The sequence below is a fragment of the Panthera uncia genome (assembly GCF_023721935.1).
Source record: "Panthera uncia isolate 11264 chromosome C1 unlocalized genomic scaffold, Puncia_PCG_1.0 HiC_scaffold_3, whole genome shotgun sequence".
Lineage (NCBI taxonomy): Eukaryota > Metazoa > Chordata > Mammalia > Carnivora > Felidae > Panthera > Panthera uncia.
The window spans coordinates 2,430,285-2,447,152 of NW_026057584.1; the positions used below are offsets into that span (position 1 = coordinate 2,430,285).

At 58.8% G+C, this 16,868-nt stretch overlaps 1 protein-coding gene across 5 annotated transcripts in view; it reads left to right on the forward strand.

Annotated features, from left to right (window-relative positions):
* Window positions 1-16,868, forward strand: part of HDAC4 (histone deacetylase 4) — a 250,122-nt gene that overhangs the window by 154,415 nt on the left and 78,839 nt on the right. For all 5 annotated transcript variants that reach the window (XM_049614549.1, XM_049614550.1, XM_049614551.1 and 2 more), the window contains exons 4-6: window positions 539-689; window positions 9,664-9,784; window positions 13,735-13,856. In XM_049614549.1, the coding sequence (XP_049470506.1) occupies window positions 539-689; window positions 9,664-9,784; window positions 13,735-13,856 (394 nt within the window). The remainder of the gene's footprint in view (window positions 1-538; window positions 690-9,663; window positions 9,785-13,734; window positions 13,857-16,868) is intronic.

The window sequence follows — 16,868 nt, forward strand, 5'->3', positions numbered from 1 at the left end:
GCCCGGGTGTTGGGAGCAGGCCGCCAAGCGCTAGTCGCACAGGCCTGGCGCGGACGTGTCTCTGGGGCTCGGGCTAGCCCGGGACCTGCCGGCCGGGGTCTGGGCGGACACGCACCTGACTCGAGGAGGTGCCAGTGGTCTGCCAGGGCGGCCGTTCCGCGTCGCCCTCCGCTGTGCCATTCTCAAAGCACCGTTCCCGGCTTGCGACATCACCCAAGCCGCCTCTTTCCTCCCGGCAGCTCAGGGGCGTTTATTTTCATAATTTCTAACACGTAGAAAGTCAGCTGGCATCCGGGGCTTCCGGCAGCCACGCTTGCTGTGTGGACCGGGCCGAGCCAAGGCCCACCCCCCCCCCCCCGGTTAGGGGTGCTGGCCGTCCAGAGGACAGCCTGGCTCCGGGAGACACGGCGTGGAGACCTGTGGCCCTTGGCCGGTCTTCGTGTGTGTGTGTGTGTGTGTGTGTGTGTGTGTGTGTGTGTCTTGTCCCATCTGGGAGCGAGGCTCTGACTGTCTTTGTCTCCTCCTTCCCTGCTCGCAGCAACAGCAGGAGCTGCTGGCCATGAAGCACCAGCAGGAGCTTCTGGAACACCAGCGGAAGCTGGAGAGGCACCGCCAGGAGCAGGAGCTGGAGAAGCAGCACCGGGAGCAGAAGCTGCAGCAGCTCAAGAACAAGGAGAAAGGCAAAGAGAGTGAGTGTGCGGGGTGGGGGGACGCCGGGCGGGCGCCGGGGCCTCCCCGACGTGGCTCTTCCCGTGGCTGCCGTGCTCCCGGGCCTGGCGGCAGCGGCCCAAGCAGGAGCCGGTGTCGTCCGTGTCCATGCCGCAGCACCTCGTCCGGGTCGCCGAGAGCGTCCTGCAGCGCACTGGGCAGGTGGGGAGCGGCTCTCCACTGTGAGTTCGGTTCCGTCCTAAATGTCTCAAAGTTCTTCCCTCTTACGGGCATTGTGGGAGCGCCTCGGAGCCAGGCCCAGCTTGTGGGCTACACCGGGGGCCGAGCGGGGATGCGGGTGCCGACACGTGCTCTCGGGCCCTAACGTTCCCTCCTGTGCTTGCATGTCAGAGGACCAGGGTCGCCTCCTAGGAGGGGCCCAGGCTCGATCCTAGCCAGGGGGTGATGCCGTGTGCTGGTCCCCTTTGGGAGATTAGGGGGGCTTCCCTCGTGTCCCTTGGGGAGGAGCCACGGCCCCCTGCTGCCTGCCAGACTGGGGGTGGAAAGCACGTCCGGCGGGCGCTGTGAGGGACCCATGTTTGGGAAGCCTCGTGGGTCTCACACACGGGACTGTGGCTGAAGGGGCACGACCCTCACGTGCGTCCGTGCCCCTTTCTTTGGGCAACTTGCTTCCAGTGACGCGCCCGGGACCTAGAAGGCAGAGTCGGTGGGTGACGTATTCGCAGGCTCGGTTTGTGTCCACCCGAGACATCCGTGCCGAGTCGAGCCTGTTTGCTCCCTGGTGATGATGTAGTCAAGGTGTGCATTTGTCTCCTGTATCGGGTTTTGGTGTGGTGACTCTAGGGTGATTGACTCTTCCGGTGCTCGTGAGTAAAAATACTAGTCTTCACACACTTCAGGAACACACATAAACCTCACAAAACCAGTGTCTTCAGCTACTGAAAATGGTCAGTCATCCAGACAAACCATCGTAACAGTCCGTCGTGTGGACTTTAATCTACCTACGCACGACAGCACGAGACGCATTAAAAGATTCTTGTGAAGTCTCTTATTTGAAATTATTTAAGGATCTTTTGTCCTGGGGTGCGATATACATACAAAAGGCACACACCCTGTTCCCAGGCTCACCTCCCAGCAAAGCATCTGGATCAGGACGGGAACCACATCCGGGCCCCTCCCTCCTCCACAGAGTAACTCCTCCCTGGCACCTAACACGGAGGGCAGGTTTGCCTGCTTTTGAAGTTGATGTCAGTGGCTTCATGAATCCGCAGGATTTCGTGTTTTGCCTCTGTCACTCACCATCACACTCATGGAGTCCGTCCTTGCTGTCCTGTGTGGCGGGAGATCACTGATTCAGGCTGCTGCCTGCGTCCCACCACATTCGTCCAGCCTGTGGTTGGTAGGTATCTGGGTGTTTGCTGACCCGCACTGTTAGAGACAGTGCTGGCACGTATGTCCCTGGGCACGTTTCCTTGTGCGGACAGGTAAGTGCGAGGTATGCACGTGCCCCCCCTCCCCCCTTTCCTGCGTGAGGCCTGGCCTCCTCCAGCCTTGTAGGGCAGCTCCCGTGTCTGCTTCCCCACCAACCCTGGTTGCCATCAACAGTCTGAGTCTGGCTGCGAGCGGTCGCCCCTGTGGCTTCAGCCTCACAGTCTGATCACCGGTGAGACTCGGTGCGTTTTCATGTCTCCTGTCAGAGGGGTATATTCCTTTCCTGGGAGAAGTGCCTGTTCAAGTGTCTTTCTCATTTTTGTGGTGGGTTCTCGCCCTTTTCCTCGACTTGGGTAGTTCCCTTGACATCCCCACACCGAGCTCTCCCTTGGTGTGGTGTGTCCCACATGCCGTCCTGTGCTCTGCTCTGTCTGCTCTGCCTCATGGCGCCTTTTAAACAGCACAGGCTCCCGCTGCTCCAGCGTCCTGATCAGTCTTCTCTACACTGGGTTCAGGACACGTTCCCACCTGTGTTCTATATACATTTTTATAAATATTCGCTTTCCAAAAGGCTGTTGGTTTTTTCCTAAAATATGCAGCTAGTGTATCACTTTTGTGTTCAGTTTGTCTCTCCACTTAACTATTTTTAAGTTCTTAATAATTGGTTTTATACATAAAAGTAACAACTTTTATGATCGTTAGTTACTAACGGCGTATTTTGCTTCTGAAATCATATACTTTAATGTGTTTTTATTATAATGGTCTGGTTGAGTTTCAATGTAGAGAGCATGTCAGAAGAGTTTTTACTACATGTGAGATCTGATTTTTGTACCAGTATTTTAAGGTAATTCCTAAAGCTGAATGGTACACCTCATTACATCACACCATTCGGGTAAGACGATGGCTTATGGGGTCCGCGATGGCCCATGATGGAGACTCCAGGCATGAGGACAGGAAGCCGTCAGGAGAAGATAAATTGCAGATTTGGGTTGGCAACATATGCCCTTGGTCTTTGAGGGCAGACTCGTATCTGTGGTGGGCTGATGGGGCAGGCGAGGCGGCCATGCTCACGGGTCACTGCAGTTGGGGTTGGACCGTGAGTCTAGGTGAGTCCGCTTGCTGTGTGTTAGGGATCTGCCGTAGGGGCTCCATGGCCTGTCGTTGGGGGCCGCCTTCTATGTGGAGAGCCTCCCTGTACATGACAGCACCTGGCGCATATAGGAGCCCTTCTCCTCGGGGCCCAGGTGTGCTTGGTGGGGCCGCACGCACACAGTGGCCTCTGCCTCGGGGCCTGCTCCTTTCTCCTCTCTCAGGCTTTGCTTTGGCCTCACTGGTACATCCGACTTATGTTTTGCTTTCGAGGAGGGTAATTGTTGTTCATCAAAGGATGAACGTTAAAACTGTAAGCATCAGCTAGTTGATGTATGCCACAACGAACCAACAAATCCAGGTTTTCAGATTTTGCTAAAAAGCAGCTCAATTGGTTCCTAGTAGTTTACCAGAAGCTTCCAATATAAATAACATCTTAAGCCTCACAAAATGCGAAAAGATTTGCCTTCGGAAAACATTTTAGATCTGTTTACAAGTCAAAAACAATTTCTTCTCTACCTCCTAAATCCCCCCCCCCCCCCCCCCCCACTGGAGCGTTGGAATGTTCTCTGCTTCCCTCCTCTCTCGTCACTCACAGCAGCCCTGGTGGTTTTCAATTTGTGGATTTGGGTGGTCAGGTTTTATTATTAATAATAAACTGTGTACAGTGTGGGTATTTGGCTCGCTTGTGTAGGCTTTGCAGCCCTGAGTGTGGTCTTGTGAGAAGGCAGGCCTGGCAGGCCCCCGTGCCCCACGCCACTGGGGGCAGCCCTGCACCTATGAAGGAGAGCCTTGTTCCCACCAGCTTAAAGGGCGTTTGTGGGGAAATGCAAATGGCCTGGGGCGTCTCCCGTTTGTCAGCATTTGAAAATGCAGGGCAAGGCATCTGTTTAGTTTCTTGGGGTTTTTTTAAAAGGGAATTTCCTATTGAATATTTAATTAAAGTTTTGTTACATTGATAAACATTTACCGTACTTTGAATTTAAATCATTCTGCAGTTTTTTGCTTATTGATAGCAGTCAATGCTGTTAGCTCTAAGGAACAGTGTATTCTTGGAACTTGTGGCAGTTTTCATCTCGTTCAGCGTGAACACATAATCTTTCGACAGGGAACTTTTACTTAGATTAACTACATTTAAGAATCTAAGACATACCGTCTTTTAACACAAATTCAAAGGGAGAATCAATCGAAGGCAAGTCTTTGTTCTCTGGGCAGTCTGGGACGAATACAGCTACACAGCTACGCTTCTTTTCATTGTTATTTACAAGCACAGCCCGGGTGGGGAAAACGTGCCATCGTTTGAGGCAAAGTCGTTCACTTTATTTTAAAAAGGAAAAAAAAAAGGGGCTCAAGAGGCTGGAGTTAAAAGACCCAGCACCTGGTCTAGAAGGTGATTCTCTATCCCACGTGCGCGAAGGGGAGCTTCCTCAGAGCCCAGCAGGGCGTGAGAAGAAGGAGCCAATCGCCTGGTCCTTAGGTCCCCTTCCCTGTGGGGAGGGGACTTCATCTCTTGTATTTTATTTACATCTTTATCCCCATTGGCCAGATCAGACCCTGGCGCATAATTACGTCTCTGGAAACCCTGTCGGATGGATGTGTGATAACCAAGAGGAATTAAATTTTTTTTAAGTAAAAATGAAAGACATTTGGTGTTTGTTTATCGAATGTGTTTTATTGACTCTATAATTTTGGTTTAAAGTGGACGAATCTAGGGGCGCCTGGGTGGCTCAGTCAGTCGAGCACCTGACTCTTGATTTCGGCTCAAATCGTGATCCCAGGGTTGTGGGATCGAGCTCTGCATCCGGCTCTGCACTGAGGTTGGATTAAGATTCTCTCTTAAGATTCTCTCTTCCTCTGCCCCTCTCCCCACCTGTGCTCGCTCACTCTGTCTCTCTCTGTCTCTCTCTCTCTCAAACTAAATAGATGAGTAAGTAAATAAAGAAGAGGAAGCCGGAGGAGCACAGAGTACGTATGGAAGTGTGGAATCGCTATATTGTACACATGAAACTAACATGACACTACGTAAACTAACTAAAATTAAAATTAAAAAAAGAGAGAAGAAAAAAAATTGTACTCAAGTATTTTATAAGTGTCAAAAGAAGCGTTTTGCGATGCATGTTGGATTGGAATTGAGGACACAGAATGAAAAGATTTCAACATACGTGACCAGGACAAACAACCTGCAGATAAAAAGTCAAGGTGGCAGAATCTGTTGAGAGATGGGTCAATGACTGGAAGGATGACAGCTCCGTTTGGAATCGTCTTCGTGTAAAGTGCCAAGAAGAGAAGACGGTCCCTCTGTGGCCCAGCGTCACACACCTGTGGCCCGGCGTCTGCCGCGGGCCCCGCGTGTGTATGGGTGTGAGTCGTGCCCACCGCCCCTGTGAGGAAGGGCCTGGTGCGTCAGCCTCCAGCCACAGGTGGCCTGGGAAGGGCCAGGGAGGGTCCACCCTTCTGACCAGGTCACCGTCTGCCCCCTCTTGGGATGTGGACTCGGCCTGACGTGCCCGGGAGGTGCTGCGGCATTCGTGTGGTGTATTTATGTCGGAACCTTCCTGAGCTCGGGGAGGTGGGCTGGTCCTGATTTGGTTCCACGAGAGCCTGGTAAGGTGCCCTGTCCCGGCCCGAGCTGGCCGAGGGACCCCATGTCAGTCCCGCAGACGTATGTCCTGCCGTGAGGACACAGCAGGCAGCTCAGGGCACAAGGCCCTGCCGGTGGCTGGCAGGTGCCACAGCCCCGGCCAGCAACAAGGCCAGGGTCTCCTCCAGGAGGGGCCGCTCTCCTTCGCCACGTCCCGCTGTGCTTGCCTGTCGCTGGGATTTGTCGCGTGCACTCCCTGCCGCGGTGGGGCGTTTGTTCTTTTCCCTCCTTTGAGTTCTGGAGCCCGAGACATCAGCCAGGGCTGTGGTCGAAGCAGGGAGAGTCAGAGGCCGCCTAAACCTGGTCCTCGGGGCCAGCTTGTCCCCAGAGGGCCCTCAGGAGAGTCATAAGCATCCCCCCACCCCGTGGAGGGCAAGTGGAGCCACCGGGCCGGTGGTTCTGGGGAAGATCCGGCGAGCTAACGCACAGTTTGGGTTTGCTGGGAAACTTTCGGGAACGGCCTTGCCCGGCCCACCGAGAGTGTCCGCTGCTTTCTGCTACTTTGCGTGGTCCACTCTTCCGGAAGCAGTTTTGCAGGACCGGGAGGCCATCTGCTCTTCGTCTGGGTCTTCCTGCTCCCCCTCCTCCCTCTCCTCCTCAGCAGGTAGTCTGATCCTCCCTGCGCGGCCAGCAGCCCGAGAGGGAACAACCAAAGTCCTCGTTTCACTGTGGTTTCTTCCATCTCCGCAGGTTGCGCGTATCTCGCACATTTATTGGCCAATTCGCATTTCCCCTTCGTCAGCGACCCTCTGCGTCCCCTGTCCTTCGTCTCACTCCTGGTTGCCAGGCCCGCCGTGTACGGTCACGGTTAGCCCTTGGCATATGTTCTGCCATCCTCCTGGTGCCCCTGCGCTGTCACGAACGCCAGGTGACTGGATGCCCGGGCACGTTGTAGGCAGGTCTCTGTGTCTGCACGTGCGATCTTCTGACACGTCCACTTGCAGACGGGAAACACGGGCTCTGCACGTTCAGAATCTGTGTTCCCTCTGACACTGGCTACATTTCGGGGGACTGAGCCACGCTGCCCGGAAGCAGGTGTGACTTTGTGCCTTTGGTCACCCCCCACGGCCCGACCTGTTAGCGTTAGTCGTCCCGCGTGCCCTCCTCACGAGTGTCGCCGGGACACCGTGCCCGCTGGCTGGCACCCGGCACGTAGAGAGCTCTGGCAGGCTTCTCTTCTCACGTGCCCCTGGGGCCGTCTCCCCAGAGCCTGGGAAGGCCCAAGACACAAGTCCGTGTGTCGTGACGGGAGCTTCTGAAGGTGGTTTGGGGTCGGTTTAGTGAACCTGTGTTTCCCTGGATGATCTAATTCGGACCCCGTTCCCCGGGGTCTGTGCTGGCTGACTGTCGTCCACGACACACGCAAGGCCCACTGTGACCTAACTGCGGGGGGACGCTGCCCTGGAGCACGGCAGACACACGTACAGCCGGACAGAATTCAGTGTGCGGATGGTAACAGTGGCAAGACAGACGGCTTCTCTGATGATACTAACAATTCACGAGCAATCTGTCAAAATACCTATAGAGTCACATACACCAAAGTCCACTTCACACGCATCAGAAAGAACCGTGAACACATAACAACAGCGAGCACATAAATGAATGAAAGCCCAACACCGGGGAAACAAAGATAAAATAAAACTTATTTACCAAACCAGCGAAAGGAAGATCAATTTCAAAGCTTCCGGGAAATGGGGAGACCAGAGCAGATTACGTGCAAACAAGCATTTGAATATCAAATTTGGGAAACAACCAGTATTTCCTTCCTCTGTTGGGAGGAACCCAGTTCTTTCCTCCTGCGTTTGCCCTTTACGTAGACCCACATGGACCCGGAACGCGACGCTGGTGGGATTGCCCACGACACAGCGCTCCGTCACCCCCGGCTGTCCTGCAGTCTGTCCGTTTGGACACTGCTCAGCTGAGGGCTCGGTCCCACAAGTCCCCCCGGCAGACGCCGGTTGCCGATCCAGACTGTCACCCGAGCATCTGACCAGCCGCTGTAGGTCCTCAGAGGTTCCCACAGCCCCCTCCTTGCTTGTTGAACTTGCCGGCCAGCTCACAGCACCCAGGGGGAGGCTCCTTACATTCCTCAGTTTAGTAAAGGATGTGGCAGAGGACAGAGATGAGCAGCCAGAAGAAGCAGCACGTAGGACGAGATACGGGCAGGTCCCGGGCGCGGGAGTCTCTGTCCCTGTGGAGCTGGGGCGCGTCGCCCTCTCAGTACGTGCGTGTGCTTCCCAGTGTGGACACCCTCTGCGCCCCATACTGGGACTTTATATGGAGGCTTCCTGGTGAGCAGTTATTAACTCTATTTCCAGCCCCTCTCCGCCCAATCCAATGGGGCTGAGGATTCCAAGCTTCTAATCATGGCTTGGTCTTTTGGTGACCAGCCCCTCCAGGAGCCATCCGAGAGTCCAGCCAGGGTCACTGCATCAGGACAAGAGATGGCCCTAGTGTTCTGATCACTTAGGAGTTCACAAGGGTTTTAGGAGCTCGGTGCCAGGAACTGGAGGCACATGCGTGTGCGTGCACACACGTAAGTCGCGTGGTGATCCCAAGTACTGATAGAGACGGGGTCACGTGGTGATCCTGAGAGCTGATAAGGACGTGGTCAGATGATGATCCCAAGTAGTAATAGAGACAGGGTCACGTGGTGGTCCTGAGTACTGGCAGAGAGACTGGGCCACGTGGTGATCCCGAGTACTGATGCAGACCAGGGTCACGTGGTGATCCCAAGTGCTCCCGAAGGTACAAGGTGCCTGCCTCTGATGCATGGCCACGGTTGGCTCGTGGTGGTCAATGTACGGACGCATTTTGGGAAGCAATTAGAAGGTGCTTTGAGGGGCTCCTGGGCAGTTCGGTAGGTTAAGCGTCTGACTCTTGATGTCAGCCCGGGTCAAGACCTCACGGCGTCTCAGCTGGAGCCCCGGGTCGGCTCCAGGCCGAGCGCGGAGCCTGCTTAAAATTCGCTCTCTCCCTCTGCCCACGCCCCCTCCCACGCCCCCTCCCTCTCTTCCCCCCTCAAGTAAATGAGTAAATAAACGTTACTATTAAGAAAGCACCGCTGGGATTCTAGACAATAACGGGAAGCATTGACGCCACTTGCAAGGGGAAGGCAGGCGGTGCTGCACGGGGCGCTGAGAACGGATCGGACGGGGCAGGTCTTGCGTCAGGGTGGTGGCTTTGGACTTTGATCTGTGTGCGCACGTCTGTCTCTCCGATGTGCAGCTTTCTGTCCCCGGGGCTGTGAACAGCCAGCCCCCGAGAACCCCACGAGGCGCAGGCGCTGCCCGCGTGCGGGCTGCCCACACGGGCCCCGGGGAAGCGGCCCAGGAGCAGAAAGCCGCCTTCCCTCGGGCGCGAGGCCGCCGCGGACACGCGCGTCATGGCGCACCTGCTCCCGTCCGCTGGTGGCGGTGGTCCGCTGTGCGTGCACACAACCTCCGGGGCTCGACCGCGTGTGCCGTAGCGGGGACGGAGCCGCGTGCTGCCCGCGCCCGTTCGCCACGTGCTTTCACATGAGGGTCCGAAAGTGCCCCCCGGCAGCCGATCCGTGTTAGGTGTCAGTGAGTCCGTCTGCTGGTTACTTCTCCGTGGTCGATGGGGCGCGGTTCTGCGAAATGTTCGTGGGAGGAAGAGCCCGTCTTAACCCTTCTCCTGTCCTTCCCCTCCCTCTGAGAAGCCTTCGTGGCACCAGCAGCGTCCCGATTTCGGGTCGATTTCGGCTCGCAGGCCGGGCTCCGAGCCGCTGCTCCCTCCCCAGCACAGAGCTGCGCGTCCACGCCGCTGGGCCGCCACCCCCGGTCACCTGTCCGTGCTTTCTCCCGCGCCAGGTGCCGTGGCCAGCACAGAAGTGAAGATGAAGCTTCAGGAGTTTGTCCTCAATAAGAAGAAGGCGCTGGCCCACCGGAACCTGAACCACTGCATCTCCAGCGACCCGCGCTACTGGTACGGGTAAGTGCAGGGGTGCGGGCACCCGGGCCTCCTGTCTGGGGCCCCAGTGGCCGGGCATCACCCGTAGGCCGGCGCGGTACCGGGTCTTCACCCTGAGAGGCGGGGGAGGCTGTGGGCAGAGACTCGCCAAGCAGGCAGCGGGCTCGCGACAGCTGGCGCGGTCCAGCGGCAGATGCCGGGACGGTCACCCGGACAGAGTGGGGCCGGTCTCTGCATGACAGAGGCTGGTGCCTGGCCATTACTCTTCTCCCGTGTATTTTGGCCACAAAAGGAGCCACCTCACTGGCACCGTGGTCTAACTTGTCCGTATGCACCTGCTGGATTTCTACCCGGTGTTTCACTGACTGCTAGGCAGGTCCGTGGCATCTGTGCTGTTTTTCACGTTCACGTGAGGAGTCCTTTCGCAGAGCCCACGTGGTTGGCAGAGGCCACAAGAGAGCCTCGTTCGTGCTAACAGCTGGAGAGGCTGGCGCACCGCGGCAGAAAATCCGCGACAGTGCCCGCGCGCAGAGGGATGTCCCCTGAGCACCAGCCCGTCACATGGGAGCTGGCCCCGGCACAGGCCACGTCTGGAGCGGAGGAGCGGGTTTATGTGGCCTTAAGCAGTGATCAAGGGTGCTTTGCGGCTGTTTGCTGTGAAATCTAGTTTTCTCCCGTTTTCAGGGCTGATTTCATCTCTCACAAAATCCATAGGTGGTTTTCATAAATCAAAATATGATTGCCTTCTGTTTCATCGGGGGAAAATGTATTATTCTCAAGCTCCCAGCGGATAACTGTGGACTAAATAAAAACCCCACCACATTCCGCTGAGATGATCCCGAGGACCTGGCAGGTGACACCAGTGACCAGTCAGAAAGTACTTTGATTCCGAGGCAGAGACGGCGCCCTCGTTCTGTGTGCAGCCATCGCTCGCTGCTCGGTCCCTTAAGCTGCACTCATCGAAGCATGCTGCTGGCGTGCACGCAGCTCAGCCGGGGACACGACTCACACGGACGAGCAAAGGCAACAGCGTCCCCGAGGAGCCACGGGTGACACCGTGAGCCCCAGAGCCACCACGTGGAGGATTCCTTAGAAACGCTTGTAGCGGCCCCCGGGGGCCCACGTCTGGCTGGGGTGCTTGTTGTGGGAAAGCTCCATCCTCCCCTGGGGTTGGGGGCTATGGGCTGATGCCCCACGGAAGGCGGTTTGGGGAGCAGGTGAGACGGTATCCGCGGGGTTTGCGCTGAAGACGGCAGGAAGGGGAGCGGGGGCGGGGGCCTCAGACCGGGAGGCGCTGGGGGAACCCGGGACCACAGGCCTGTGGAGGCGGCAAGAGGGCAGGGGCTCTTGGGCCTGCTGGCGGGAGGGAGGCTCAGATGGTGGGGCTGCAGTGTTTAGCAGCTGCGGTCGGCGGGCGGGGAAGCGCCAGGTCTGGGGAGGTAAGGCTGGCGAGGGGCCAGAAGACTGTGAGCCTGGAGGAGGTCACGTGGTGGCAAGCAGGAGTCGTGGGTTGACCGCGTCCGAGTGCTCGGATGGTGGCCGCAGTCGTGGCGGAAGATTGGGGTGGCCGGTGCCAGGCTCCCCCGTGAGTCGGGGGGATCCTGGGGTGGGGAGACCACTGGCAGGAGTGGAGGCCGCGGTGACGGGTTCACACGTGACAGGACAGAGCCTGTGGGCTGGGAGAGCACGTCACCTCCCGTCCTGGAGGCTGCAGGGAAGGGGGCGGTCCCGGCAGGAACAGAAACAGAGGACTGAGGAGGGAGCTTGGAGTTGAGGGAAGGGCCGCAGGGTTGAGGGCAGGTGAGGGTCCCGGAAGGGGTTGACAGGGACCGCTCCCTGCAGGGCTCCCCGAGGTAGGGCCCCGACTGGACGAAGCTTGCTTGCTCTGGGTTCAGGTCCCTCGCAGGGATTTGGGGCACACAGGCTGGAGTGCGGAAGAGCGTGGTCTCAGGGAAGTCAGCCAGGGGACAGCGCTGTTTGCATGGAACTTGGCTGCTGTCTTGCTTTGTCACCCCGAGGCCGACATCGTGGAGCGACTGTCATGTTCAGTTGCTGTCGTGACGGTGAAAACTGGGTCTTCCTGGAGAAGGAACTGAACTTTGACCCTAGCTTCGCTCCACCCACAACGATTAGCACAAACGTGCGAGCGCGTCAGTGTGCCGTGCCCGTGCGGCCAGGGACTGGACCCGGGCCTGGAGCGCCCACACGTGCGCGGTCCCCAGGAGGGTGTGACGGTGGGGGGGGGGAGGGGGTTTGCCCTGGAGGGTCCCGGGGGCCTGTGCGGCGGGCACCCCAGGGCCGCAGGCGCGAGGAGCTGGGCTGTGCTGCCGGGAGTCACTCCCTCGAAGTCTCCGGCCGTGGCACTGGGGCAGCCTGCGCCCAGACCCTCCTGTCGAGGCTCCTCCGAAGGCTGGACCGGGAGTCAGGAGGTTTAATGCTGACAGCGTCTCGAGACAGCAAACCGGAAGAGAAAACCTGCTGGATCTGAAGCATAGCGTTTCCAGCTTCTGGCCTCATCGGAAACGATCTACGATCGAAGTCTCTAGCGACCCCAGATAGTATTTATAGTCACGTCCATTTACGTGACGCCCTGTCAGTAACTATGGCTTCGCTCTCCCGCCCCATCACGCGCACACAGGTCCTCCCGTGTTTCTCACGGAGGAAAAGGCGAGTTCTTTCCCACGTCGTGGCTTGGCCCTGAGCGACTTGGAGGTGACCGAGGGGATCCCCTCTGGGGATGTGAATCCGTAGAGAGACAGTGCTGCCCTCAGACCTTTCGGGAGACCCTGAGAGAACGGCCCCAGAGGGGAAGCCTCCCTGCCCGAGGCGGCGACCCCCCGCGCGGTACCGGGAAGGCGAGCGCGTCCTGAGGAAGGAGCCGTGCTCTCGCTGCTGCTGGCAGGCGCCCGGCGGGCCGTGTCCGGGGCTCTCTGAGCGCTTTGCTGCCACGTAGCCCGGCCGGGCCCCACGGCCCACGTGGCAGGGCCACACTCACAGGGCGGGTCTCTGCGAGCGGCACATTCTCCGTGAGCAGCACCAGTCTGCGCTCAGATATTTAAACATCCACCTGTAGGCATTTAAGAGCCCACAGTCTCCGTTCAGACAACGCCAGCTGTGTGGGTACGCGGTGCTGTGGATCCAAATAAACAGGCTACCAAATGCCAAGTAAGTTGGCAGATCGCTTCAAGCCATTAAGTAGATTACGCAGTTGAAAGACGCAACGGAGTTCATCACGCCTCGCGTGGATGCTTCCAGCAGGGCCCAGCCGGCCGTCCCACCGAAGCCCCAGTTGGCCGATGGTCTGGCTGAGGGCCGGTGGCACCGCTTCCCCAGCCCCGACCCCCGCTCCCGCCCCGCTGCACCACCTCCCAGAGCCCGACCCTGTCTCCCCGTGTTAAGGATTGAGTCATGCCTGGCTGGTCGCTAGGGGCAGGAAACTGCACAGACCAGCTTCCAGGCACAGGGTGCCTGCTAGTCCAGACCTGTCGTCCTCAGAGTAGGTGGCCGACTGGGTGGCTTTGGTTCCTCTCGAGGTGCAATTGACGGTATTTTCTGCTGAAAGGATGTCCCTTTGGGGACCACAGACCTCATCATCACCAGCTCCAGACACACCCCCAGATCTCAGTCACCTCTAACCGCCTTTGGTTCTGTGCACACGCAACCCCCCCTCTCCCCCCCTCCCCCCGTCTGCCCCAAGGACAGGCCCTGTGTGGCTGGCGGTGACCCGGTGGGTGGCCAGAGAGCAGTCAGTGCAGGGAGCCCCCAGGCGGGAACGGGGTGACGGTGGGGGGTTGCACGGGCCCTCACCCCTCCTGCACCAGGGTCCACAGCGGAGGTCGTGCTCGGCCTGGGTTCCCGAGTTTGGTCTGGCCCCCGACAGGAGGCCGGTCTCCATGCGCGGCCCCAGCTGATCCGGGGCTGATGTGACACCCTGGCTAACTCGGCCGTCTGTCTCTGCCTCTTCTCTCCAGGAAAACACAGCACAGCTCCCTCGACCAGAGCTCCCCGCCCCAGAGCGGGGTGTCGGCCTCCTACAACCACCCGGTCCTGGGAATGTACGACACCAAAGACGATTTCCCGCTCAGAAAAACAGGTCAGTGCCCCGGTCTGCTGCTGCCTGAGGGCGGGGCTCCCAGCCGGCCCCTCCCACATCCCCCAGACGCTGAGCCAGGCTGGGATGCGCACTCGGAGGGAATCCCAGCTCATTTTTAAGTATTTGGGGTTTTTTGAAACTATTATTAGAGCATCGTGTTAAAATAATCCTTAAGCGCTTCCTGACGGTTCATACCAAAAGCGGCGAACCTCACGTAAGTACCGCTGCCCTTTAACACTCAAGCTCACTCGTGAACAACAGCCTAGCTCGTGGCGTGCTGCACTTTGTCACAGCTCGGAGCATCCCCTGGTGGGCCCGGGACACGGCAGCTCCCGCCCACGGGCCCAGGGTCCTGCCGGAGCAAGCCAGCCAGCGTTCGGCCCTCAGCGCCGGCTCTAGGCAGGGCCTGGGCAGCGGGGGCGGCCGGGGGCCCCAGGGTAGGAGCAAATGTATTCAAGAAAGGACCTCATTGTGTCCCGCGAGGACATGTCAGCAAGACGCCTCAGGGTGTGTGCGGCTCTGTCACCAGAAAAGAAGGGCATTCAGACTCAGGCTCTCTTGGACTCTGCCCAGCGGTGATGGTTTCAGCGGGCAGTGGCTTTTAAGAAAGATCAGAGCGGCTGTGGCCGGGGCACGAGGGTGGCCGGAAGGGCAAAGGCCAGAGGAGTGCCTTCCAGAGGCTTTGCCTCGAGAGGTGAGGGCCGGCTGTGGCCGGCGCTGGAGCACCGGCTACCCTGGTCGCAGACGCGGCGCGTGGAGCCCGCGGGTGCAGAGCATTGTGGGAAACTCCAGGGCGCCCTGCCTGGTGGAAATGAGGCCCTTGTGGCACAGCTTTTTCTTTGTAAACACAAATCTTGTTTTATCCGGAGGCTCTGGGTTGATTTTTGACAGATACGCTTTGAGGCAGTCACATCAGCAGCTTTACGCGAGTGATGAGGCTTTGGGGGACGGGGCTGGACGGCTCCCCCGCCGCCCCACCCTAAAGACAGAAGACTGGGGGCCTCTCGGTAGTCAGAGCTGTGCCCCGGCGGAGTCGGTGTGGCACGCGGGGAGCAGACCCTGAATCCAGAGCCAGAAATTGTGGGGAGCCCCCTCAGTAGTGCTTGACTGACGGTCCAGGTGTGTGAGATGGAAGGACCGCACCACGAAGGCCACAGGCCTGGAGCTGGAGCCCAGAGTCCCCGACGAGCACCTCGGTGGCGATGGCCGAGCCGAGGCGAGGACCCTGCAGGCACGGGCAGGGTTTCCTTTCTTGGCGAAAGGAAGGTGCCACTGCGGTCCTCTTCTCCTCAGTTTGGGGTACGTGGCTCTCACTCGTCGCTGAGAACAGTTGTGGGTTCGCCTAGAGAGAACCCACGTGCTCGCCAGAAGCGCGTGGTGGCCGGTTCTCCCAGGCTGGCCCCCAGGCCCCCTTCTGGAACCTGGTGCTGTGCTTAACCACACTCACATCCGCGGAGCAGGAGGTCACGGGCAGCAGCGGGCACCATGCCGGGAGAGGGGCCGAGACCGGGCCTGCCCCAGGTGCTCGGGGCCCGGAAAGAGTGTGCCGCCGGAAGCTCCCCTCACCCGCAGTGCGTGGGCAGGTTGGGGGCTCCCCCATCCAGCGGCTCGGGTTGGATCTTTTCACTGGCTTTGAAGCTCTGTGTGCCCTGTGATGGATTCCTTAGGTCCCCTTGGCCTCAGTTTCTCATCAGTGACATGGGGCCCCGCACCCCCATATCCTCCCCGCCGTGGATACACTGAGCAGGCAGAGCTTCCTCCTGCCCCGGGTGTGGCGAGCGTGGCCCCCAAGGTCCCGACGGCGGAAGCAGAAGTCCGGGGACCCGGTCGCCAAGCAGAGCCATCCACCTCTGGCCCAGGGGCCTCGCCTTGCCGGCCGACACCTCGCCTCTTCCCCCTGATGTCCCAGGAAAGGACAGAGAACGTCACCTGCCCCTGGTGGCGCTCACGCAGCTCCCTGGCCTGAGCCCACACCCCCCACTCTGAGCAGAAGTGGGGGTGCCCGTCAGGGGACGTTTGCTCTGGTTCTTTCCGTCTCCCAGCCGAACGAGGCCGGCACCACCCGGAGACGGGCCCCTGTCACAGGACACAGAACCCGGCGGTGACCTCTTATAGCCAGGGTCCCGGAAGACTCTGGAGGCGGGACGGTGAACTCCACTGCTGACCCGCTGCCGTTCCCCAGAGCTGCGTGTCCCGCGACCTTTGCCTCACAGGCCCCGTGACCTCCAGTGTTTGTGCCTGCTGGCTCCCGTGCTGCCTTGGGCTTCTCTGGGGTCTGGAAACAGGGCCTCTAACACCTGCTTGCTCGGACCTTGTGCCACAGCAACCCCCCCACCCCCCGCCCCAGGTCCTGTTCCGCTGAGAAACGAAGACTGTCCTGCTCACAGTTGGGGAGGTGCCGCTGAGCACGCGGCGTTCCAGAAGAACTTAATTAAGATTTGATTGCGGGATCCATTTTTTAAAAAGGCGTCACCAGCACATTAATAATATTAATAATATAAAGATTTCAGTGGAAACATTTAAGCCACTTAAGGGAATAGAGTGTAGTTAGGCGTCCTGTATCATTCTAAAAGTGTCTTTCCAACACTCGATGTCAGTAATTCTAAATAATTTATAGCTGCGTTTCTGTAAGAGTCGGTAAGAGGAAAGACTACAAAAATGAGACTTTGAGCGCACCGACTCACCCACGCCCCTGCGCGTTCAGGGGGTGACTTCGCCCTGGCTTGGGGGCCGTGGCCTGGCTTCAGATCCAGCTTCCTTACTCACTTCCCAGAGGCTGGGTCATAACGGGTGGGTCTCCTCTCCAGAGCAGAGGGAAGAAGGTGGCGCCTGGTGGGTCCAGCCCCGGGCAGGAGTGCACAGTTCCCCTGGGTCACCCACCCAGCAGGGGGCGAGGTGGGCCCAGCACCGGCTCCCCTCCCCCGCCCGCCCAGGCAGTGTCCGTCCTCACACAGCCTGTGCTGCTGTCACATGAGCATCCTGAGGGTCATGGTGCATCGCCCCAGGACCGCA